This window comes from Vipera berus (genome assembly GCF_964194415.1).
Source record: "Vipera berus genome assembly, chromosome: 1".
NCBI classification, from domain to species: domain Eukaryota; kingdom Metazoa; phylum Chordata; class Lepidosauria; order Squamata; family Viperidae; genus Vipera; species Vipera berus.
In genome coordinates, this window is record NC_138202.1 from 42,324,760 (window position 1) to 42,351,447 (window position 26,688).

The window sequence follows — 26,688 nt, forward strand, 5'->3', positions numbered from 1 at the left end:
TGCTGGCAGTGGCCAGGAGAGCCTTTTGTCACTTCAGATATGTTCATCAACAGCCAAAATTGATCTTAGTGACAGGTCAAAGATGTGACTACTTAGGCATTTAAGGGGTTAGACACTCAGTGCATTATCAAACACAACTTTACATCAATTGAATTGGTTATCAATTCAGATGGTTTGTGTTAGTCTTAAATTTATAAATAGTTTGGAACCTATTATCTTAATATCCACATTCATTTCTATGACATTGAAGCTACATTAATTTCTTTTTCAGTATCTGCTAATAAAATCTATTACACAAGGAACAAAATTGTCTTGATCCAACATTTATGGAATTCACTTGCAGTTCATTTATCTCCTTACATAAGCAATTTTAAAAAGGTCTTCAACACTCCTTGCTTCGTTGCTGTCATTTCTTAAGGGTTTATATGGCATGTGTGAGTCATAGAATTTTATCTCATAATTTCTGATATATCCAACATATCTTATCTCATTCTTCTTGTATGGACTTTAGTCCTTGGCTCAAAAACGTTAGGGTGATATTGTGAGAGCTTGGCTGTAAAACTGTCTTGAATAAATAAGATATAAAATGAGTAGTTCTTCCCTTAAAACTAACCATAATAATCATGAAGTTATACTGTCTAAGCAAAAGAAAAATTAACTAGGTTGGGCAATTAAAAACATGAGTTACTTATCTTTAAACGCAAAATGCACATATGACTAGTTTCTTGCATTTCTTTTAAGAGGCACAGTTTGTACAAGTAATGTATGACCTAGATTGAATGCTTTGGCAAATTTTGTTCTGTGTTACTGACACTTTTTCTTTTTCCTTTTTGGACCATATTGTGGAGACACACTTCAAGGTGAAATGTACTTAAATGAAGACCCATTCCAAGTAGTATCTGCAATTGTGTAATATTTTAGGAATAGTCAGTAAAATTGTTATTCATAGATGTTCTGGTTTGATTTTCAAAGTAGATTTCTCTGTGGCATTGTGTGACGTGTTTGGATAACCCTTGGGCTCATTATTAATAAATTATATTTTGATTATTTCATATGAATTAATAAAATAGTGGTTGCATCCTATTTTTTTAAGAGTTAACATCTTCATTGTTCTAAAACTCACCACTGGACTGTGGAATCCCAAGGAAATGAGGAGCCTGTTAAAACTATATAGTTAGACTACATTTTCCCATCTTTTTGTTATAGTATTATATATTTAATTTGTTTTTAGTTACTTTGTTGACCCGGAATTAGGGGACAGTATAGGAAATATCAATTGTGAATGTGCAGATGGTCCTGCTGTCTTTGCGCACTTGCAAAGTCCTGGATGCAGGGTCATGAAAGGCCAGCAAGGAAAACACCCAATGTCCTAACCCACCGAGAACATACGATATCTTTTGGGAAACACCCAAAAGGGAACATGTTTAGTTACTTCTGCTCTCTTATCTACAGTATGCCAGATTTACTGGGTGAAATCTTTATCATATGTGTGACAGCTTTGCTGGATGGCTTGCTTATGTAACCAGAAAGAATAAATACAAGGATTTCTTGTCATTCACTGCTGCTCTCTTTTAGAGGAGCCCGTCTTTGTTCAGCTGAATAAAAACGTAAAGCTTGAAGGCAACTTCTGGTTTCCTGTATTTTTTACCAAGGAAAACCTCAGAACCTGCATATCAATTTTAATTGATTTTAATGGTGGAAGGCTATAGTATTATGGCAGTGATGGGCAAAGGAAAATAGGGGAGATGGAGTTGGGCACTCTTGGGCAATGCAGGACTGTTGTCTTGTGCCAGTTTTGCATTCCAGTTCCTTGGTTTCAACTCCAGTACCTTTTCAGCAGACCTTCAATGGCCCTGGCTTTTAGCTGCTATTACTGAATTCTAGATCATTTTGTAATAAGGCCTCCTTCATTAGTGATTTAATGAAGAGGGCTGGGCTGGCATGTATCACCATTTCTGGAACAGAGGATTGCTGTTTTGGAGATATGCCCAGCTGGGTGTGGCCAAAACTCCAGGGCAGGGGTGGCGTTGTGGCTGTTGTCATGCAAGAGTCTCTTAGGACTTTCTGGAATGCTGCACCACCTCTCTGCTGCATAGCAACCTCTCTGTCTGGACTCCCATTTCTTAGTGGGCAGTGAAGTTCCCCAAACTTGGTTCTGGGGAGCTTTAATCTACCTTCTCTGGAAATGGGGTCTGAATTGTCTTGAGAGTTCATGGCCATCATGATCACCATGGGCCTATCCCAGATCATCCAGAGCCCAATATAGGACAGGGAGGGCACAGGAGATCTGTTGTTCCTGCCCGAGCAGTGGCTATGTGATCTGAATTGGGGATATTTTGGTGTCTCTCTTGTCATGGTCATATCATGCTCTGATTTCCATGGGATTCTGCAATGCAAATACCCATTAGATGGAGGCTGGACTCATTAGATTACTCCACTCTTGGTGACTGATGGAGGTTGTTCTTGCTAGTTTGCTGTATGGTTGTAATGGAATGTGTGGGTAACTTTGGTGGATGCAGGAAAAGATGCTGCCTAGGGAACAATCAGACGAGAGGGGGAAGCCTCCAGTAAACTAAATGTTGGAGGAAGAAAGTTAGGAAGTACTCATCCTAATTAAATGGGCTGATAAATGTAATGGCAGGATAGTTGTCCCAAAAGTGTTTTTTTTTTGAAAGGCAACTGGCCTTTGTTTTTCCTTGAAGACATTTCACTTCTCATTCAGGAAGCTTCTTCAGTTATGACTGAATGCTGGTGGATGAAAGGATTTATGTTCTTTGAAGTCATCTGGTCTTTAGCACTCTGAAAGTCATTATCTGTGCCCTTCATGATCACCTGAATAATGCAAATGGGAAAGGACTATGTTGTAAACAGGAGATAGGTGGTGTTGTATTCCTTCCCCTCTTTTGAGAGACAGCTGTTAAATCTTAATGTAGATGGCCCTTTGACCCCTCCTTCAAACCAGTGGTTCTCACTGTCCAGAATGTGGACTTTGCTGTCTTCAAAAGAGTGACCTTTGTCCTTCAAATGCAAATGGACTGCTGAATCTTGTCCTGATGGGTTTGTTCTCCTGTGTTGTTCCATGTGATTGTGAAGTGGTTGTTTTGTTTCTCTAGTGTATGATCTGCACATGTCTCACTGCATTGTATTGCATGTAACACATTGCATATATCACATTGCTAAGTTTGTGTCTCAGTATTTTGTCCTTGGGGTGGACAAGCATCTGCCTTAATGTAATTTTGGGTTTTAAGCATTTATATATATTGAGTTCGTCCAAAATCCTCCTGAGCTTTTCAGATATTCTTGCAAAGTATGGAATGATAACATTGCTTCATTTATTATTCTCTTCTTTGTCTGTTATGAAGGAACTTCTGCTGGGTCTATTTTTGGATTTGATGAAGGTCCAGTTGGGATAGCCAAAGGGCTTCCTTGATGTATTTTAGTTCTTTCTCTTTTCCATCTTTCCTGGTAGGCAGCCTTTCAGCCTGATGGTGTAGGGTTCTGATCACTCCCATTTTGTGTTCCAGTGGGTGGTGAGAATCAAACTGTGGAGGGTTTCTGTTAATTTCAGTATTAAGGATTCCGTCTTCCTTAATGTGTACTAAACAGTCCAGGACAGCCAGGCTATTTTCCTTAACATCTTCCTGTGTGAAGTTAATATATCTGTCCACAGAGTTGATGCGTTTGGTGAAGACTTCCAATTTCTATGTTTTAATCTTGTCCCAAGTATTGTCCATATACTTATAACAGTGAGCGGCTGGAACTCTTGTGAAGGACTTTAGGGCTTTGGTTTGTATCTCTTCCATGTAGAAATTGGCCACAATAGGGGACACAGGTGAACCCATAGCACAGCCATAATTTGTCTGTAGAAACCTTTTTTTTTTTGCTGGAAATCAGCAAAAGGTCGCAAATCACAATCACACGACTGCAGGATGCCGCAGCTGGTCATAAATGCAAGCCAGTTGCCAAGTCCCCAGATTGTGATCATGTGTCCACAGGGGTGGTGCTATAGTTGTGTGAGTACAAGTCAGTCACTTTTTCCAAACCATCATAACTTTGAACCATGTTTAAATGAATGGTGGTAACAATCTACTTTTATTATACTGATAGTCTTTGGTTAGTGACTGCCCTGTTTAGCTGTGTTCAAACTTATGACAGCACTGAAAAACAGATTCATGGCCAGTCCTTGAATTTATGACCATTGCAGCATTCCTGCAGTGAAGTAATTGCAAATCAAGGACTGGGAAACTGGTGCATATTTATGATTTGGTGCCTTCATGTGATGTTTCATTTAACTTCATTGCTTAGTGAGGGAATTCCCAATAGTTTAGCCAATAGTAGAACATATGACTGAATTTGTATTATAATTACTATTTATATACCAAACGTAGTGACCTAAACATTACATAGTAGTTATGTAAAAGAAGAAACTCTTCCTACAAATATTTGTGTACTATAAAAAGGCAAGGGAATAAGGAAGAGGAGACTTAGCTATTGGACATGGGAGATTGGCAGGAGTGATTTTCTGAGAAAAAGATCAGTCAGAGAAAGCTTACAGGCACAAAAGAGAGGAAGTAATTGTAGTTTAATGAAGAAAGCACTGCAATGAAGTAAGTAACACCAGCTGCCTGCAATTAGTGCAGGTTCGCATCCCACCAGGCTCAAGGTTGACTCAGCCTTCCATCCTTCCGAGGTAGGTAAAATGAGGACCCAGATTGTTGGGGGCAATTAAGCTGACTTTGTAATAATGCCGCTTGGGTTGTGTGTGAAAGCCCTAACAAGCAGGCATATACATAGAATAAAAGCTACTGCTAAGCTTGTAAGCCGCCCTGAGTCTTCGGAGAAGGGCGGGATATAAATGTAATAAAAAAAAAAGAAATTATTTGTTTTTTTTGTTTATTTATTTGTATCCCACCTTTATTAGTTTTACAGATAACTCAAATAAGCCTTCCTCCTCCTCCTGATTTCCCCACAACAACAAGCCTATGAAGTGGGTTGGTTTGAGAGAGAGTGACTGGCCCAAATTCACCCAGCTGGCTTTCATGGCTAAGGAGGGGACTAGAACTCACAGTCTCTGGCTTTCTAGTCTGGTGCATTAACCAAACCGGCTAAATTAGACAAGAGGAAGAGTTTAATTCAGAAAAACAAGGAACTTAAATGGGATCAGACAAAGTAAGTAGAAACATGGAAACATTGTGCGGATGACAGAAAAATGCAAAGGAAAAAGAAAAAAACACCTGTTAAAACCTCTCTCAAAAGTAGAGTTCATCTGTTTCCCCTCTCCCCCGCCCAAAAAAACACCCCTTATCTCAAAATGTAATCAACAAATGGAGGTAAGGAGCATGTTATTGAAGCTGAGAGGAAAAAGAGATGCTTGGGTACAGTTTTGAATCAGTTTTGCATAATTTACTGCATATTTTGTTAGATTCAGAATTCACATTCAGATTTCAGGAGAATGCCTGTTTGTTTTGTTTACAAGCAATTGCTGAAACAGTCTGCTCGATTGCTCCTGCTTGACTGCAGATACTAATGGTGGACAAAGCCAACTACCAGTAGGAGCAGCTACAAAGCTCCTGTGAGCACACTGCTTTCGACAATAAATAAGGATTCCTGTAATTCTCATAACTTTTTTTTTTTTGCAAACTCAGTGGATAAAATATATCTGTTAAAAAATAGAAGCGATGATGAGAGATTGTTAAAAAGGAAGCATGCAAATGGATCAGGAAGAAGAAAAACCTGAAGTATAATGTATATAAAACATTACACACATAATGTTACAAGAAGAGGTCCACATTTATCACTGAAGAATTTTAGTTTAACTTAACTCCTTACTGAACTTCTTCCTCATCCTTGTTTCTTTAGCTCACTGGACATTGTCCAACAATTTTTCAAAAAGCTGTAAAAAAGTTTAAGATGGCTAATGAATTTCCTTGGATTCCCCCCTCCCCCCGCAGAATAAAAGGGTTAAGGCAAGAAAGAGGAGTTCATCAGTGAACGTCCGTTTTAGATCTGCTTTTATCTTCATTAGGAACTAGACATTAGATGCTATTGTTTTAGACCAGGGGTCAGCAACCTGAAACCGTGAAAGAGCCACTCGGAACCGGTTCCCTCACAAAAGGAAAAACTGGGAGCCGCAAAAAATGTGTGCACATGCGCATACATGCGCGCATGCACAGAACAGGGTTTGACTGAAGAGTGGAACCAAGGCGAGATATGCACTTACCCTGCAGACCTGTGTTTTAGACATTGCGTGCTTTTATGGCAGCCGGTCCATATCATTACACAATAGAGCCCTCACCATATTCTTGGGTATTCCCTAGAATTCACTCTCTGTAGTCTGTAAAATGCTTTTAGTTCAATCTCCAGTTCTTTAAGCATTATTGATTTTGCCATTGCTTCAAATGTGCGTTGCCCAGAGCTACAGCTACCTCTGATCACTTGCTGTTCAGATCATTTATTTGTGCTCTGTGTTTCTTTTGCTCAAATGCTCCAACATAATTGCTTTGTGTTTAATTTGTTCTGAAGATTATTGATCATATTGAATGGAAAAGTACTACAAAGGGACTTGAAAGAGTTATAACAACATTATATTTATTTTACTTTAGCAAGTAAAGTAAGTCTGAGATATAAGAAAGCCTTTTCCTGTGTAAATACTAAAAATATATATTTGCGTCAAATGCAAAAAAATGATGTTTGTTTTTAGGATTTCTTTTAAACAAAGTATTGATAATCACTATGCTGTGTATATTATGATAAAAATAATTTAGAAATACCATTTTTCCTGAGAGAGTCATAAATTTGTACAATTAAATATTTAGAAGGGAAGTTTTGTGTTGATTGTAAAACACTGTGTGAATAAATAGTTCCTGGAGGAGTACATCCATAATGCCAGACAGGCAGTCTTTAAAGATACTGTAATTTCTTTGAGCTAGTAGTCTTCCTCTGTGGCAAATTACTGCAGAAGAGATTTGAATATATTCTTGGACATTATCCAAATTATGCAAAGCTTCATGAATTATCACCCGTCTCCCTCAAAACCAAAGGGAATTAAGTATATACCCTACTGCAGTGGTGGCGAACCTATGGCATGTGTGCCAGAGGCGGCACTCAGAGCCCTCTCTGTTGGCACACGTGCCACCACTGCCAGCAGCAGGTCCACCAGGGTGCCACCGCTGCCCAGAGCAGGAGCCCCGCCCAGCACAAAGGAGGTGAAGCGGCCGACTAACAAGTTCAAGTAGAGGTGATAGAGCAGAGGTCACCAACCATTGTCGATTGGTAGACTGTAAGAAAAGGGAGAGGGAAGCATTTTACATGTGTGCATGTGCACAAGGGGCCGCAAGCATGCACATGCTGCAAATGGGGCGGGGCTAGTGCCTACATGATACTAGCCCTGCCCCATTCTTGCAGCGCCTTGTATCTGCACCCCGTGGTGCAGTGGTGGCCGTTTTTCCGCCTTGCAGTATGGTGGCCCATTTTTGCACCCCTGGTTTTTACGTGCCAGAGGTGGCACTCAGAGGCGCCTCCCTGCCCCCCCCCGAGGGCACCACAATGCTGATGCGGCCCTGGTACTTTGTGATAAATAAGTGGGTTTTTGGTTGCGGTTTGGGCACTCAGTATCTAAAAAATTCGCCATCACTGCCCTAGAGTACCTTGTAAAACTTCAAATATTTAAGATTTATTTGGAAAAGTGTTAAAACTGAAAAAGGGTTGGTGAATAAATTTAAAGACCATCTTCTTTGACTGGTACTGAAAGTTGAGAAAGAACTTATGTTGAATGAAGTATAATTGACTTTTTACACTCACTCAAATATAACTGTCCTCCCTCAAAATTAGTAAAAAATTATATGCTGAAATGTAGACAAAGCAGTCCATTGTTAGGTACTGAATCTCTCCATGGACCATCATCTGAGCTTGAGGTCAAATGCATCAACAAAGGGTACATAGTTTGTGAAGATTATGCAGATCAGAAATGGAAGACTGACAGGAGTATAGTTCTAGGAATTGGCTCCTGAAAATAAAAAAATGTTATTGAAGGCACTTATTGAGCAAAAAATTGGTAACACTTGGAAGAGCAGACCTGAATCTCCAACATATAAATTTTGAGTATATCATTCATTTCTTGCAGCATGTGCAGAAGATTGCACGTGCTACTTTCTTCAATATGTTGTGAAGCTCCTTACAGCAACACACGTAAGGAAGCAAAATTTTCAGTGTCTTGTTAAGCAGGCATAATGCCAGAAAGAAGGGATTAGATAATACCTTGGAAGCCAAATATGAAAAGTCATTTATTAGAGAATATGTTAAGCGGACTCTTTGACTTTCTCCCTCACCGATTCTATAACTGGTGGATTGAGAGGTCTTCATAAGAGATAACATTGAAATATCCTTCCATTCCTCATTTGCTATGTTTGGATCAACTCCCTTTTCTTTTTCAGCTTTGGAGAATACCATTACATGCCCTTCTACAAATAGAAGCTCTCATTGTCTTTGTTCAAAAGGACTATTGTGCATCTTATGCAACCTACAAGTTAAATTTTGTGGTATTGAGAGCCCTCCCCTGACAGCACAATTGAATGTTGGTGAATCAGTTGCTAAAAATAGTGCCATATTGAGATAGAAAAATAGCACACAAGTATATAAGCCCTAAAGTAGACAACATAGTCTTTTCACAAAATTGTCAAAAAAGGAAAAAATAGAACATACCAGTCATGTTCATATGGAATGAAAAATCCCTGTCTCTTCACCTTCCCCACTGCATCCCTTGGGCCACTCAAATAGTGCTAAGTGCAGCTAAAAGCAGCCCACTTATGCAAAATAGCAGGAAGAAAAGATGTTTTCACTTGTTTTGTCCTGCTAACAAACTAACTGTGCTATTCTAGGAAACCTGCCTAGAATTCTGCTTTCAGAAGAATTATTTTGAAAACTGGATCTGTATTTTCTTTCTACAGTATTGCTTGTTCTTTGTAGATGAACTAATAATTAGTTTCTTGTTCACCAAATGAGATTACAGAGTATGGAATGCAATATAGCCTTTTCTATAAATCTTTGCCCTAAAATGATCCACTATCAGGATTAAGATTACTATTCCTCTATAATATTTTTTCCCACGTGAAAATAACTGAGATGGTCTCCCAAGAGACTTAGCTGTTAAACAAACTGCCTAAGGTAATAGGTATTCCTCATCAGTTTTACTCCTTGAGCCTAGCTAAAATAGAGATACAGAGATGGAGAAATCCAGGGTCAAGCTAAAAATATGCAATGCCTTAATATAGCCATTTTATTTTGCTGTTGCTCAAGGGGGCATTTTCCTCGCTTGCATTTTGAAAGTCGCATATTTCCATTGATGACATGATCACACAACTGTTCATTTATTGCCAAAGCTTGGAAAAACACGATGTCTAGCAGTATTTCCTTCTCTTTCTCCCGGATATGTAGAAAATTAAAAGCAGGCTTGTTCCTAATAGAACAATGGCATTGTAATTGTTTTTGCTTTGTAGTTAAAAGAAGATTTGTATAGCCTTATTCTTTGGAATTGACTTTCTGCCCTCTCAGACTCAATATGATAACTCAAAGTGGCAGGCAGGTAACTTTTTAACTGTTTCTAAAGTTTTACATGTTTCTCCTTAATTTCTTCACATTATCTATTTCAAATTTAAACGAACGTATTTCTGAATCTAGGAATTGATTTTGTTTAATTCTGAACTGTTTCAGCCCATTCTTTTATTTAAGGGAAAGAATTATTGAGCTACCCTTCTCAGAAATAAAGGGCATCCAATTTTATGTTATCAATGCTATTTCCCAGTTTATGCTTCTATGAAAGGATTAGGAAGTTAGAAAATGATCAGCCTTCATTCAGTTTGAGTCTTCCATGTATTTTCAGTTCCCACAATTCCAAATTTGGGAAAGATGGGCTTGACTAATAATGTCCAGCCGGGAATGTTTTTACATATTCATTAAACCAGTGATCAGTAATGTTTTATGGGCAAAAGCCACACCTGAATTTCTTAACCTGTTATTGTACCACAGGTCTTCTGATGATACAGTGATTTCAAGCCTCCTTTTATATATATATATATATATATATATATAATTTCTGAGTTTAGAGGGAAAAGTAAGAGTGAGGATGGGAATGTTTCCTTTATAAAAAGTCTCATTTTGTCTTTCCTATCTTTAGTTCTGTCTTTGGTTGTTATTGAAAATCACCAAGCCTAATTTTGGTGGTACGATTTTATGTCTGTTAGGGAGTTCCATGTAGACTTGAGGTTGCTTATCCCAGGACTTTTCAACCTTTTCACCCATTGTACCACTTTTAGGATATGGCAACATCTGAGTGCCACCAGTCGCCTAGCAAGGTGTCAAAAACTTGACCCCCCAAAAAAGGAAAAAAAGGGATGAAGTACAGATAGTCCTCAACTTACAACAGTTCGCTTAGTGACTGTTCGAAGTTACAATGGCACTGAAAAAAGTGCCTCAGCAAGCCACAGCCGAGGAAGACACCTGCCTGCCCACCTGGCAGCGCTCTTCCTCTTGTCTGAGGTTTTCATTGTTGTGAGCATTTCTGTTGAGCATAGGCAGTGGGGGTGGATGGGGGGTTTATTTGGTTTTTATTTTCCCCCCCCCAACCTTTGGTAGGTGGTTGCAGCAGCTTTTGGTCACTTCATATGACCCTGGGACAATGTGATATGAATTCAATAAATATGAATCAGTTGCCAAGCATCTGAATGTAAATCACAAGATCCTGGAGATGCTGCAACATTCCAGCTGATCGGTGCTTCTTCTGGGCTCAGCAAAAGTGCCAGGATCAGCGCCAGGCTCCAGCTGGAGCCTGGCGCTGATCCTGGTGCTTCTGCTGAGCCCTGACAGCCCCGAAGAAGTGTCGATCAGCTGGAAAGTGGCACTGATCCTGGCGCTTCCGCTGAGCCTTGACATCCCTGCAGCTCCAGCCATCTCTCACTCAGGCTTGTGCAGTGCTGCCACCGGTTCAGCTCATTCCCCTTACCCGCTACCACTTTTCTAGTATGGTCATGTACCACCTGCCAGGTGCCAATGTACCACAGGTGGTACCCGTACCACTGGTTGAAAAGCCCTGGCTTATCCCACCATTAAATTATATATGGTTTATCTACTGCAGACATGTCAAACTTATGACGTCACATGACATCGTGCGATGTATCGGAACTTTTTCTCCATTGCCGGCAATGGGGTGGGCACAGTTTGCTGATGACATGTTCGGCCCATGGGCCGGCAGTTTGACACCCCTGATCTACTGCGTGTACATGCAGAACCCTGTTTTGTGGCATGTTTTAATGCAACCAAAGTGCCTCTTTTTGAAATAGTAAAAGTTGTCTTTCCTTGTCTGTGGAGGCAGAGATAATGCTTCCATTAGGGCTGTCATCAAAGAAACTGTACAAACACATGTATTTGTACAGTCTGTCAGTTGGAGGCCACAAAGTGACCACACCAGCCTTGCAAAGGTCACAGCTGCTTTAACATTTCAGGGACAAATGTTCCACTAACACGTTTTTCAAAGCTCCTCTTTCAAATGTTCTTTATAGTTCTGCTTACATGCATTCATTATCATTCCATCACAAAAAGAATTACTGAGCTTAATCAGTAAAAAAATCTGTTGCTTATATGCCTATATACCAGTATACATCCATACAAATATATCTATCATGCTGTTTGCTTTCAAAGTAAGGAAAGTTATGGAGAGTGCAGTAATGGAGGGAAAAAATAAGGTGACATAATTAAAGCATGAGATAAACAGAAAAAGAAACATAGCTAAATGTAGCTTATACAACCATCATTCACTATATTTCTTAATGGCTTACTAACTTTATTAATCATTCTTGCTTTCTTACGTCCATACTCTGCTTCATACAATACCTTTTGTTCTTTACAATTCTCACTTGCCTCTTTTCTGAGTATCACATCAGCAACCTCTTGATCTTTCTCTTTCACTCCACCCACTCATTAATTTATCTATTTGTTTTGTGATTCGATCGTCATTTGTTCTCTATGACCAAGCCACCTTGCAGGGTCGTGCCGAGGAGTTTAGCCAGCATCTGTCAGACAAAATCGCTCGGATCTGGACCGGTTTGGCCTCCGACTGGGCAGAGTCTGACGGTGAGAACATGGGTGGTCTTGTCGATGTCATCTGGGAGGAGTTCGATCCTGTGACTCCAGAAGAGGTGGACAGGATTATGGGGAGGCTGAGCTCCACCACGTGTTTATTGGACCCGTGCCCCTCCTGGCTGGTTTATTTGGCTCGGGAGGGGACACAAGGCTGGCTCCAGGCAGTGATAACTGCTTCTCTGAATGAGGGTAGTTTTCCCGCCGCCTTGAAGGAGGTGGTGGTGAGACCCCCTCCTCAAGAAGCCTGCCCTGGACCCAGCTGTTTTAAACAACTTTCGTCCAGTCTCCAACCTTCGCTTTCTTGCGAAGGTTGTTGAGAGTGTGGTGGCGCAGCAGCTCCCTCTGTTCCTGGAGGAAGCTGATTATCTAGACCCGTACCAGTCGGGCTTCAGGCCCGGGTACAGCACAGAGACGGCATTGGTCGCGCTGGTGAATGATCTCTGGCAGGGTCGGGACAGGGGTTGCTCCTCTGTCCTAGTCCTATTAGACCTCTCAGCGACTTTTGATACCATCGACCATGGTATCTTACTGCGGCGTCTTCGGGGGCTGGGAGTGGGAGGCACTGTCTTATGGTGGTTCTCCTCCTACCTCCTGGGACGTTCACAGTCGGTGTTGGCAGGAGGGCAGAGGTCGGCCTCGAGGCCTCTTGTTTGTGGAGCTCCTCAGGGGTCGGTCCTCTCGCCTCTCCTGTTCAACATCTACATGAAGCCGCTGGGTGAGATCATTCGTGGTTTTGGGGTTGGGTATCGTCAATATGCTGATGATACCCAGCTTTTTATTTCTACCCCAAACCACCCCAGTGATGCCCTCTCCGTGATGTCCCGTTGCCTGGAGGCGGTCCGGGTCTGGATGGGGAGGAACAGGCTTTGGCTCAACTCTGACAAGACTGAGTGGCTGTGTGTGCCAGCGTCTCGGGAAATTCAGAATATTCCATCGTTAATTATGGGGGGTGAGATATTACCCCCCGTAGATAGGGCTCGCAACTTGGGTGTCCTCCTAGATTCACAGCTCTCCTTGGAAGATCATATAGGAGCTGTGACTAGGGGGGCCTTCGCCCAGGTTCGCCTGGTGCGTCAGTTGCGGCCCTATCTAGACCGGGATGCCTTGCGCACAGTCACTCATGCACTCGTGACCTCCTGTTTGGACTACTGCAATACTCTCTACATGGGGCTGCCCTTGAGGACTACTCGGAGGCTCCAGCTGGTGCAGAATGCAGCCGCGCGAGTGGTGGTGGGGGCTTCCCGATACTCCCATGTAACACCTCTACTCCGTGAGCTGCATTGGCTTCCGGTTGCCCTCCGGGTAAGATTCAAGGTGCTGGTTATGACCTATAAAGCCCTAAATGGCATGGGTCCGGGTTACTTACAGGAGCACCTGCTGCTGGCATCAACTTCCCTTCGTCCAGTGCGCTCCCACAGAGAGGGCCTCCTTAGGGTGCCGTCGGTCAAAGAGTGTCGACTGGCGGCCCCCAGGGGGAGGGCGTTCTCTGTGGGCGTGCCAGACCTTTGGAACCGTTTACCGGTGGAGCTCCGGATGGCTCCCAACCTTCGCTCCTTCCGACGTGACCTAAAAACATATTTAGTTGAACAAGCCGGCCTGGTCTGATGGGTTTAGGGGTATTTTAACGCTATTGTATTAATTTATTGAATTGGGCTGTAGTATTTAATATTTTTTTAATTTTTATATATTGTATTTTATTGTATTGCCCTATACACCGCCCTGAGTCCTTCGGGAGAAGGGCGGTATAAAAATTAAATTAAATTAAAAATTAAATTAAATTTGTTTTTTTATCCAGTCCAAATTGATCCAGGATCTTTTCATTCCTGTCCATATCTTTTCTTGCTGTAAGTTACATATTTCCTAGTTACCCTATTCTTGCTGCATCCAGCTTGTTTTTATACTTTTGCTAACATACCCAGCTTTAACGTCTGTAAAACCAAGTGGGAAGACTCGCAGGGATTCCGACAGCATACACGTTTAGCAAATATTATGGATGGTTGCATAGTCAGATGTTTAGAGTGAATCTGGCATTTTTGTCTACCTATTGACTCCTTCCCATGGACCTGGAATAGTCAGATGATGTTCTGTAAAGATATTAGAGGTATCATCACAGGATGTAAGCTGTTCTAAGCAAAACTACCTTTTGCAATTGACTGATCCGTGATTTTGTCAATGCCAATGGTGTTCAAGTGGTGCTCAGTTATTTTGGAATTTCACACAAGTACTATCAGTACTATCTTTGCTTTTTGTTTGCCACAGTCAATCTAATTCTATTTGTAGGTCTTTGTTATTTTCTCCAGTTTTCTTTTCTTCTGCTATCTCCAAGTATTGCAATGTGCACTCACCCGCACACAGAGAAACAGAGACAAAAGGAGGGGGGGGAGAGAGAAAGAGACTGAAAAAAATCACAGCTACTCCATAAGCATGTCCATATTTCAACATTGCTTAATTATCTACACCCGGCAGTCTTTGAATTGTTTAATATTCTCACAACACTTCTTACTTTCTTTTCATCATTTTTTTTTCTACATTACAGTCTACAAAAGTTGTTTGGATCTCGATGGAGAAGCCTAAACAATTATTTCCATCAAAATTGCTTTATTTTGCCTTGGCTTCTTTTTATCTTTTTTCCCCCTTATTTGGTTTGCCTATATTCTTTGTAGCTATCTTTTGTTGTACACACACAACACACACACACACATATGTGTGTTTATGTGTTTGTGTATACATATGTGTATACACACACACACACACACACACACACACACACACACACACACACACACACATACATACATACATAGTATATACCTATGAGTATGTGTACAACAAAAGATAGCCTCAAAGAATATAGCAAACCAAATAAGAAAAAAAAAGATTACAAGATTATATATATTGCCTGTGGTACCTGCCCATCCAGTAAGAAAGGAAATTCTCCAAGTCCTAACCCCCTCGGGTGATATCTTCATGGACCATGAGGACAGACCTTCTCTGTCATTGTTCCACTTCTCTAGAACAGCATATCTCTAGAACATCCTCAACTCTGCTACAATTTCAGGATGTCATTAAGACTTGGCTTTTTGAGAGGATCTTTTAAAGATATGGACTGGTCAATCCTGAAGAATGATGGTAACAATTGATGTAGGTTTGTTATATCTTTGTTATAATTTGTAATGTTTTGTTCTACTTGTCAATTACTCAGCGTAATTTTTAATTGGAGCAGCATACATAATCAAACAATAAACAATCATGAGTCTGTGGATTCCTAATTTTATATGATCTGACATCAGAATATTTATCTTAAAAATAATTATCTTTCAGGTTTTAGTAAGGTTTCCACAAGAGAAGACTTGAAGATAGACAGTTTGACATACAGGTTACGTTTTTAAAAGGAGAAAGATAAATTGTTCACTCCCTTTTGTAGCAAATGTTTTAAAACCAAAATTATGGAAATCCACTTCTTACTGTTTACTGTCGCTGTTTTTGGCATGCAGTTCTGATGATTCACAAATAAAGGAATTCCTTCATTTCTGTGAGCTTTTTAAGATATCTTAATAAATATCTGTCCTGCAATCCAAGCAAAGGTTCATTTTCCCAAATATCTTTCTTTTTGTTTAGATTATATGATACTAAAAATGTAATAGGAGTACACACACAGTATTCACTAGATTGATCCTATTGCCCTTTAAAAAGTTTAACACAGAGTTGCATATAAATAGAATCCGTATCCTTGCTATTCTGGCAAAAATAGCACTAAACAGTTTAAAGGCAGAATTAAAACAGTTGAAGGTTCAGGATGGATTTTTATTTGGCGTCAGGAGATTATTGGTGGGCTTTTTTAATTACTGAAGATTTTTAAAAGATTTTTGGATTTGTTTTTTAGAATATAGATCCAGATTTATCAGATTAAAGATGTGGTGTATTGGTAACTCTGCTAAACTTGAGATATTGCATATCTGACTACATTTTGCATATAGTCTTAAGTCTTTAGGCATAATTACTACTCTTTAAGTTTATTTTATTCAGGCATGAGTCTAACTTCATCAGATGTTAATTTAATGGTCTCACTGCTTTCAAGATTTCATGGTTGTTGTATGAATTGTCAATTTAAGAAGGTTTAGATGGTTCAGTATTCTGTTCTCACAGTGTCTAGTCATGTATTTCTGGGGAACTAACAATCACAATGGGAATCAAGCACTTGTGGATCCAGTAACTGGTATTCAGTATTTGACTGTCTAGCTTAGGAAGTGTTATGCCTATCCATTATGATTAGTAGCTGTGGAAAAAATTATAAATTATTTTAAATTTAGCTATATTTAGATTGTTTTAATGACCCAGGATAACCTCGTATTTCTGCTGCTGTTATGCTAGTGTTCATTGCAATGAAAGTATCATCAAAAGGTTCAAATAAGGCTTTTTAGCATATTTATTGTTAAGAAAATTTTGTATACAAACATAGGAAGAATGAGAGAAATTGTAAATCAGCTGTCGCCGCCTGATGTCTTCCAATTGTTTGGAACTGGAGTTGCATACCATCTTTAGTGGGAATTTCAGGAGTTGTCATCCAACATGTTTACAGATACTATATACATTTACTATAGTTTGTATCACTTTAATTTTGGGATATGATTGTAAATTACACCATCTGTTACTTAAATGATTGCTGTGATACTACTTGAAATTCAGTTATTGTTAATTGAAGATATGCTGTACTGGTGGTATCTTCCTGTCATGTATTAAGTTTCCAACAGTATTTTTTTTCTCTGAAGAATATCACATGCCATCTCTTCATTTCCCTAGGAATATATTGATGCTCATCCTGAAACTATAATTCTGGATCCTCTTCCTGCTATCAGGACATTACTGGATCGATCAAAATCTTACGAACTCATTAGAAAGATAGAACTATACATGAAAGGTAAGCCTCTAAACTTCTTATTGACTAAAAGCTAGTTGTGGGTTGGTAAAACATAGCTACTTTACATTTTTGTTTGCATATGGATAAATAAACTCCTACTAAAAGGAAATTGTTTACATTTGCAAGAAATACCATAACTGGTGGGACCACAAAATAGATAAACAATATCCAATAGTAGAACTTTTCCATACATATGTACAATCATACGTATATGCATATATATCAGAAAATATAATAAGATATAAAGATAAATAACATATATAATTATATATGTTTAAAAGGCATCACTGCTCAACATTGTCCAAATATAAAACTAAGATATTGCAATAGACTTTGGACGGGACAAACATGCTACCCTTGCTATCAATAGATGAATAATACTGAAAATTGAAGGAATCAAAATGTTCTGTGGAAATAACATCAAGTGTCTGAATGAAGATGTAGTTGTAGCTGATGTAGTTCCAATCTTCAAAAAAGGCAAAAAAATTGATACAGGAAACTAGAGACTTGTCAGCCTGACCTCAATACCTGGGAAGATTCTGGAAAAGATAATCAAGCAACGAATCAGCAAACACCTAGAGGCATACATGTTTGTCCAAAACAGATCATGCCAGACAAATCTTATTGTATTCTTTGACCAAGTGACAAAATTAGTGGATCAGAGGAATGCTGTGGATATAATTTACTTGGACTTCAGTAAGGCATTTGCTAAAGTAGACCACAACCTACCACTTGATAAGATAGAAAAATGTGGGTTAGACAGCATCACCAACAGATGGATTTGTAGCTGGCTGACCAGCTGTACTCAACGTGTGGTCATCAATGGAACTGCATCTACATGGAGGGAAGTGTGTAGTGGGGTGCCTCAGGACACTGTTCTGGGCCCAGTGCTCTTCAAAATAATAATAATAATAATAATAATAATAATAATAATAATAATAATAATAATAATAATAATAATGATGATGATGATGATGATGATGATGATGATGATGATGATGATGATGTTGGAAGGGACCTTGGAGGTCATCTAGTCCAACCCCCTGCTAAGGCAGGAAACCCTATACCATTTCAGACAAATGGCTGTCCAGTCTCTTCTTAAAAACTTCCAGTGTTGGAGCATTCACCACTTCTGGAGGCAGGTTGTTCCACTGGTTAGTTGTTCTAACTGTCAGGAAGTTTCTCCTTAGTTCTAGGTTGCTTTTCTCCTTGACTGTGGAACACCCTGCCTCCAGAAGCTGTGAATGCTCCAACACTGGAAGTTTTTAAGAACAGACTGGACAGCCATTTGTCTGAAATGGTACAGGGTTTTTCTGCCTGAGCAGGGGGTTAGACTAGATGACCTCCAAGATCCCTTCCAACTATTATTATTCTTATTGGTAGTAGTAGTAGTACAAATACCTGAGTCTCCTTCAGGTTGATAACAAGGTCAAGAAGAACATTAGTAGTTAATACAACAGAAGAGTGAAAATCTTAAAGTCCAAACTCGGTGGTGGAAATGTCACTTAATTCCATTCATTAGATACAGCTAGAATTGTGGACTGGACTCGAGCAGAACTAAAAGCTCTGGATAACAAGACGAGAAAAATAATGACAATGAATCATGCCCTTCATCCATGCAGAGATTATTATTATTTATTATTATTTATTAAATTTTTATACTGCCCTTCTCCCGAAGGACTCAGGGCGGTGTACAGGGCAATAAATATCAGAATATAAATACAAAAGTTAAAAGAAGTTAAAAGAATTAAATAATCATGCCCAATATAGGCCAGCTTGTTCAAATAAATAAGTTTTTAAATTGCGCCGGAAGGAGCGAAGGTCGGGGGCCATCCAGAGCTCAACCGGCAAGCGGTTCCATAGGTCTGGCGCGCCCACAGAGAACGCCCTCCCCCTGGGGGCCACCAATCGACATTCTCTGATCGGATTCTCTGATTCTCTGATCTGATCGGAGGCACCCTGAGGAGGCCCACTCTGTGGGAGCGCACTGGACGGAGGGATGTTGATGCCGGCAGCAGGTGCTGCCGTAGGTAATCCGGACCCATGCCATGTTGACAGACACTGTTTACCAAGGAGCATGAATGGTTATGGAGTGTTGCAATTATATCAGTCAGCTGAAAAAGAAAAAAGGAAGAATATCTGAAGGACATACTGAAGAAAATATACCAAAGCTAGTATACCAGAAGTGGAAACTGAATAGTGGGAAGACCAAATTGACCTATAAGAAGTAACCAAACAGAGAATAGCAATAGCACATAGACTTATATACCGCTTCAAAGTGCTTTATAGCCCTCTCTAAGCAGTTTACCGAGTCAACATGCTGCCCCCAACATTCTGGGTCCTCACGTTACTGACCTCAGAAGTATGGAAGACTGAGTCAACCATGAGCCAATCAGGAAGGAAGGAATTGAACTCCTGCCAATGTGAGCAGAGTTAGCCTGCAATACTGCATTCTAACCACTCACCACCACGGCTCTTATAGAATAGAAAAGAGTCATGGCAAGAAAAATCATTACATGACCAATACATGAAAAAGCTAGAAGACAAAGCAGCTAACAATACCTGACAATGGCTAAGAGCAGGAAAGTTGAAAAAAGAGAGAGAAAGGCTAATTCTGGATGCATGAGACCAAGCCTCAAGAACAAATGAGTGTAAAGTTAGAATTGAGAAAACAGAAACAGTGGATCACCTGGTTAAATGCTGGAAGAAGGTCATGCAGACAGATTAATGACCTACAAAGCCCTACATGGCATGGGTCCGGAATACCTTGGGGAGCACCTGCGGCCGGCGTCAACTTCCCTCCGCCCAGTACGCTCCCACAGAGAGGGCCTCCTCAGGGTGCCACCGGTCAAAGAATGTCGACTGGTGGCCCCCAGGGGGAGGGCGTTCTCTGTGGGCGCGCCGGATTTATGGAACCATCTTCCGGTCGAGCTCCGGATGGCGCCTGACCTCCGCTCCTTCCGGCGCGATCTCAAAACCTACCTTTTCGAACAAGCTGGCCTGGCCTGATGGGATGGGGTTGGGTTTTATTAATCTGTTTTAACCTTTTTTAATGTGTTCTAACTTATTCATGGGCATTGTTGTTTAATCGTTTTTAATTTTTGTATCTTGTTTTTTTAATATGTATTGCCCTGTTCACTGCCCTGAGTTCTTCGGGAGAAAGGTGGTATACAAATAAAATTAATAATAATAATAATAATAATAATAATAATAATAATAATAATAATAATAATAATAATAATAATAATAATAATAATAATAATAATACAAACAGTAGCATGACAAAGTAGCAACAATGGAGCATTGGAATAGCTGCAAGAAATACCATTTGCTTGCAAGCAAGAACTGATGAAAACACAAAGTATTTATTTATTTATTTGATTTGTATACCAAAGCAATAACTAATGAAGATGTTAAAAGTACTCTGGGACTTTAGAATTCAAACAGATAAGTGTCTGCCATACTTTTTTGATCAGAAAGACCAAGTCTGGATAGTGGATATTGCAATACCTAGAGACAGCAGAAAAAAAATAGAACTGGAGAAAATCACAATATATAAAGGCCTGCAAATAGAAGTAGAACAATTGTGGCAAAAGAAAGCAAAGATAGCACCTATAATAATAGATGCCTGGGGTGCAATTCCCAAACAGTTGGTGCACTACCTGAACACACTCAGCATTGACAAAGTCACCATCAGTCAATTGCAAAAGATAGTTTCATTTGGAACCATTTATATCCTCTGACGATAATTTTAATATCATTAAATAACATCTGCCTATCCGAGCGGTGTGGTGGCCTAGTGGTAGAGCTCTCCCCTAATCAGGAGGCTGTGAGTTTGATCCTAGGTAGTGGCAGATATTTCTCTCTCTGGAAGCAAACAGAAAATATCTGCTGTGAGTTTCACATAGGCAACAGGAAGGGTATCCGGCCAGTAAATGCTCAGCTCCATTCAGTCATCCCGACTCCACCCCATTGCAAGGGATTACAGGGTCGTTAAAACACACACAAACACACACAAATCTACCTACCTCAGGGCCTTGGGAAAGATTCAATTGGTAGACAAAAATGCCGAATCCAGTCTAAATATCTGGCTGATCGTGCGACCAAGAAGATTATTTGTTCAGAGTTGTAAGGCCAGATACAGTAAAATATCCAATAGTACAACACATGCATGCATGCACGCACACACACACACACACACACACACACCAGAAAAACAATTAGTACAATATAAAGATAAATAAGAATATGTATAATAAAATAAAAATAGTATTACAAAACCCCTATTACAACGTTGTTCAACCTTAGTCTGTTGGGTCTACAATTCTCAAAGTACCTGTTCAGCATGGTCTTTGACAGCCCTAATATAGTAGATATTTTTGAAATATAGAAACATCTGTGATTAAATATATAATTAATTTACACTTTTAAATACTGTAGTCTTGCATATTTATTTTATAGGTAAACTTAGCTAATTTTAGAAGTATGCTCACAATGTAAATAATTAGAATTAGTTTTTAACTTCTTTAGTAAGAATTAAAGAACAGGTGTGCTGGCAGTCTGGTGTTATGTGTGTTCATAAATTGGTGGATGAATGACTAAGATAGCAATGCTTTTGAAATGAAGGGAAAGCAGCACAATGAGTTTGTTTAAAACTTTTAAAGTCTTTTAAGATGAATTGAAATAATGAAAAATTATATTTTGTATACATTTTCTCATCTGTATATTTATTTCTAAAAATATGTGTATTATGTATTTTTAATGCTAAAACTTTTGAAAAACTCCCATCTTGAATACACACTGTCCTCTAGTGTAGGAATGAGGAACATGTGACCCTCATGATGTTACTGCACTACAGCACAGTATTTCTTACAGTACGTAAGTTAGCATTATGCTGGCTGGGCCTGATGAAAAATTGTAGTTAAGTAATCCATGGAGAAATACATTTCTCTTGTCTCCTCCTCTACTGCAATTCTGGTTTTCCTGGAACCCATGTTCGTTGGACGTAACAAAATAATGCTCTAGAAAACTTGTGAGTTCCTGAAAGTGTTATGTCTAGATTTCATTTAAAATTTAAACTGCAGATAATAGCTGAGCAGTGAAGAAGATGGGTGAATGCATCTCTTGAAGTCAACTTAGGGTAGCAGTCCCCAACCTTTTTGGCACCAGGAATCGGTTTCATGGAAGATAATATTTCCACGGACTGGGGGAGGGAATGGTTCCAATTTCGCTTGCTCGCCCGCCACTCACCTCCTGTGTGACGGATTGGTATGATCCATGGCCCAGGGGTGGGGGACCCCTGGCTTAGGGTATTGTCTCCCAATCCTAACTGATTTTATTTAGTCACTTTATTAAATCTCTGGAGCATATGCAGAGTTTAATGGATTGAATTGTTCAAGCCCATAGATATTTCAGTTGTTGATGATAGTGTATCATTTTGTCTGTAGTCTTTCCTTATCTTTTTAACTATTTTCTGAGACTTTTAAAAATGTAATATGAATACAATGTGTAAATATGAGCTTTTCTTGTTTTTTTATCATAAAAAAAAATTAATATAAAGGCTGCTCTCTCTTTAATTTTATATTTTATGACATATGCTCTTTTTTACTTACTAATCACTGGCTTTCTCAAACAGTTTTTCAAGTTTCATAGTCTCTTCCTTATGTCTCTTTCTTAAATATTGGAAACACATTGGGTATTATCAGCTAGCTACTATTACTATATACTTCCCCAACTATCAACTTGTTTGTATTTTTTCCAAGCAATTTGATATCGAAATCAGAATAAATGTTTGCAGAAAATATGTATTTTTACACTGTTGTTGCTTTGCAGGGGAATTTGTGATAAGTTGAGCATGGAAAGTGTATGTATGTACATTAAAATTATTTGCCTCATCAAATTTATAGTTGGTGTTTTGCAAATATAAACAAACATCTTCTGTTGCTTAAAATAAGTAACAGATAACTGGGTGGGAAAAACCTTCTTAAAAATGTTTGTATTATATGAAAGCGAAGTATGTTGAAATCTATGCCACAGTCAAAATACTTCTGATTATGTTGAAGATTATATTCTTTGGAATGTGGCTACTGTAGAAACAAGCTGTCACAAGAATTCTTTTTCACCTGCCAAAACACAATCTTAAAAATTGTACTGCATGATTAAAGAGCTAAAGCCTCTAACTGCAGGGTATTACTTGGTTCTTTTATATCATAATCTCTGGTTCAATTTAACATTTTTTCCTGCCATTTCAAACACACACACACACACACACACACACACACACACACACACACACACACACACACCTTTGCAAAGTAATGATTAAACGCATCCACCAAAAGGTAATTAACTTGTAACAGCTGTATATGCAAGTTTAGCATTAGGATGTTTAAGTCTTGACATTGCTAATTTTTGTGGTATAATAGCTGCTTATTGTAGGTTGTTGTCATTTAGTAATTCATGCACATAATACCTAAACTAATCTAAGGCAACAGAAGGCTCTTCAGTCAAGTTATCCCGTCTTAGAGAACTGGAAACAACAAATCACTGCTCAAAGACAGAAAAAGAAATAAGGAAATGTGATAGATTTAAATGATGGGTAGATCCCTTTTTGGTAATTGTGGGCCATATGTAATATGTTCACAAGAGAGACAGAGAGGGGGAAAGTAGCAATGAAAAATGGGTAACATTGATAAGAATGGGATTTTCAGGAGGGGGTTGTTGTGTAAGCAAGTTCTATCAGTTCAGGTCTATTTTTGGTTTTCCACCATCTTATCTCAAGAAAGATACTTTCAGTTCCTTTATTGTCATAGGTCTTTGATAAATCAAGGAGCCACTTGCAAGACACTCTCTTGGCAAGAGCAGGAGATTTTACAAGAGCAATCTTTGCCACCTCTGAATTTCAGAAATGAACTTGGCATGAAAAATACTATATACCAAATTCTCAACAAAACTCTCAAGCACTCTCTAGAACAAGGGTCACCAACCCCTGGGCTAAGGCCCACTACTGGGCCTTGGCCCATTCAGAACCAGGCCATGGAAGTGGCAGCTGACCGCGCGCATGTGCGCAGCTCCACTTTTACAAGCAGCTGGTAAGTGTGCACCCAGCTTTATTTGAGCAGCAGGCGTTTGTGCTCGCCGCTCACGCAAGTGGAACTGTGCACGTGTAACCATTCCCTTTTCCCACCCCTGCTGGTCCACAAAGCTAAAAAGATTGGGGCACGCTGCTCTAGAATCTCTCTGGATTCTACATGGCTAATCATTCAAACTTGTGACGTCACGTGAGGTCGTGCAACGTATCGGGACGGTTTTGCGATTGCCGGCAGTGGGGTGGGGTGGGCGTGGCTTCTGGATGACGCATCCGGCCCACGGGCTGGCAGTTTGACACCCCTGTTTTAAAGGGTCCACACAAAGGTCCAGGGTTTCTATGATCCATTGTCTGATAAGGAAATGATTTGATCATGACAAAGAACAGATGTCAATGCCCTCTGTCTTCAGATCCTGTCTAATCTGCTCTGAAATAAAGATCTGGCCCAGTCACATGTGTTGGGCTACAATTATTTGTGACAAGCTTAAACATTAATATAGCAGGAATTTTATCTGTGACTTTTTACATTCAAAAGTTTCTCAGCAAAAGTCTCTTATTTATTTATTTTTTTTATTTTTATTTGTCCACTTCTTCTTTGTCCACTTATAAACTGTAGAGTTAGAATTAACTTGACTATTCAGATGCATCAGATTTCCAGAGACCAACTCCCTCGTGTTGAAGTACTCTGTCCTCTTGCTTTGATAACCATTTTTTTTACAAATCTATTGTAAATGTGTGTTAATTACAAGTTTGTTTATATTTTCCTATATTTTCCTAGTTCCTGCATCTTACTTCTTTTCCTTTTCCACCTTTTCTGCAACAATGCCCAATTAATAAAGGCTTCTTAATTGAATGATAAATTTGAAATCTATTAACATGGAATTCTTTAGTTCAATCTTTAATAACCGTACTGGCTAAGAATCACTGAAATCTTACACATTCAGCATTTATGAAAATGCTGATCTGGCTGTATGGAATTGGCTGTCTAGAGTTCAGCCTGATTAGATCTAGAATTAATCCTTAATCTCAGTTTATGACATGGCACTATTCTTTCATTCTTTATCACATAATGTCTCCAGTCATTATTTTCTCCTAAGAAAATTACACTCTTGCTGTACATCTTAAATGGGAGCACAACTATTCTGTGGTTCTCTCTTCACTAACTCAGTATTGAAATAACAGGGCCTATAGTTCAGTGGTGTTTACATTTCCTATTCTGCAACACTGATTTGGTTTGGAGTCTTTATGTTTCAGAAGACTGTTATAATGCTAAACACAGGATGACAAATTTATGTTTACACATTAACTTCAAAGATATATAATAGTGGAAAAAACATTTGTAGAAATTTTGTAAATAGCTGTACAATTGTTCCTTACAATGCAATTTGAAAACAGCTGCTCTTAGTTACTTATTTTGTAGTTAATGCCAGCTAGTTTTCTACTATGTATTGTAGTGCTAAATGCCAGAAGATCATAGGATTTGCATTCAGTTGTATCCTGTTCTTCTGTTGAGGATTGTTTCTTTGATCAGGTTATGAATTGAGTACATTCTTAGATAATCCTGTCATTGGTTTGAGCTGTGATTAGATGGCATTCTGATGTTAGGATGAAAAGGAAAAAAACAATTTGAATGGAATTATTAGAATGCTGCATTTTACCTGTAACTGTTTTCATCAACATTTTAAACTAGTGTTTTTGAAAATCTGTGAGAAAGGATTACTGCTTTGTGATACAGAGGAATAATATAGAAAAGAACTGTTGCCTCTGTAATTAATATCGTACTCTACTTTGTATATTTCACTTATTTATCTATACCCTCTTAAATCATTTAAATATACTATAATACCACAATTTTTTTTAAAAAAACATCACTTTAAAAAAACTCTAATTATATTAATGCTGGTGCCATTCTTATTCCTGCTGAGATGAACACATTAATGAATTTGTACACTTTTAACTTAAGTTAGCTTTTCTCTTAATACAGGTAGTCCTAGACCAGAGGTATCAAACTGCAGGCCCACAGGCCGGATGCATCATGGCGATACTGCGCCCACCCCATTGCCAGCAATGGAAAAAAAAGTCGCGATATGTTGCGACATGTCACGTGTCGTTGCGAGTTTGACACCCCTGTCCTAGACCTACAATAGTTCATTTAGTGACTGTTCAAAGTTACAACGACACTGGAAAAAGTGACTTATGACCATTTTTCACACTTACTACCATTGCGGCATCCCCATGCTCAGGTGATCAAAATTCAGATGCTTGGCAACTGACTCATATTTATGTCAGTTGCAATGTCCCAGAGTCATGTGATCCCCTTTTGTGACCTTCTGACAAGCAAAGTCAATGGGGAAGCCAGATTCACTTGACAACCACGTTATTAACTTAACCACTGCAGTTATTCCCTTAACTGTGGCAAGAAAGGTCATAAAATGGGGCAAAACTCACTTAAAAAATGACTCACTTAAGCAAGAGAAATTTTGGGCTCAATTGTGGTTGTCAGTCAAGGTTTACCTCAGAGGTCTTCAAACTCGGCCCTTTTATGACTCAT

At 39.2% G+C, this 26,688-nt stretch overlaps 1 protein-coding gene across 2 annotated transcripts in view; it reads left to right on the plus strand.

The window, feature by feature from the left end:
* ITPK1 (inositol-tetrakisphosphate 1-kinase) overlaps nt 1–26,688 on the plus strand; it is a 136,908-nt gene that overhangs the window by 71,622 nt on the left and 38,598 nt on the right. For both annotated transcript variants that reach the window (XM_081344762.1, XM_081344763.1), the window contains one exon: nt 16,933–17,050. In XM_081344762.1, coding sequence (XP_081200888.1) covers nt 16,933–17,050 — 118 coding nt within the window. The remainder of the gene's footprint in view (nt 1–16,932; nt 17,051–26,688) is intronic.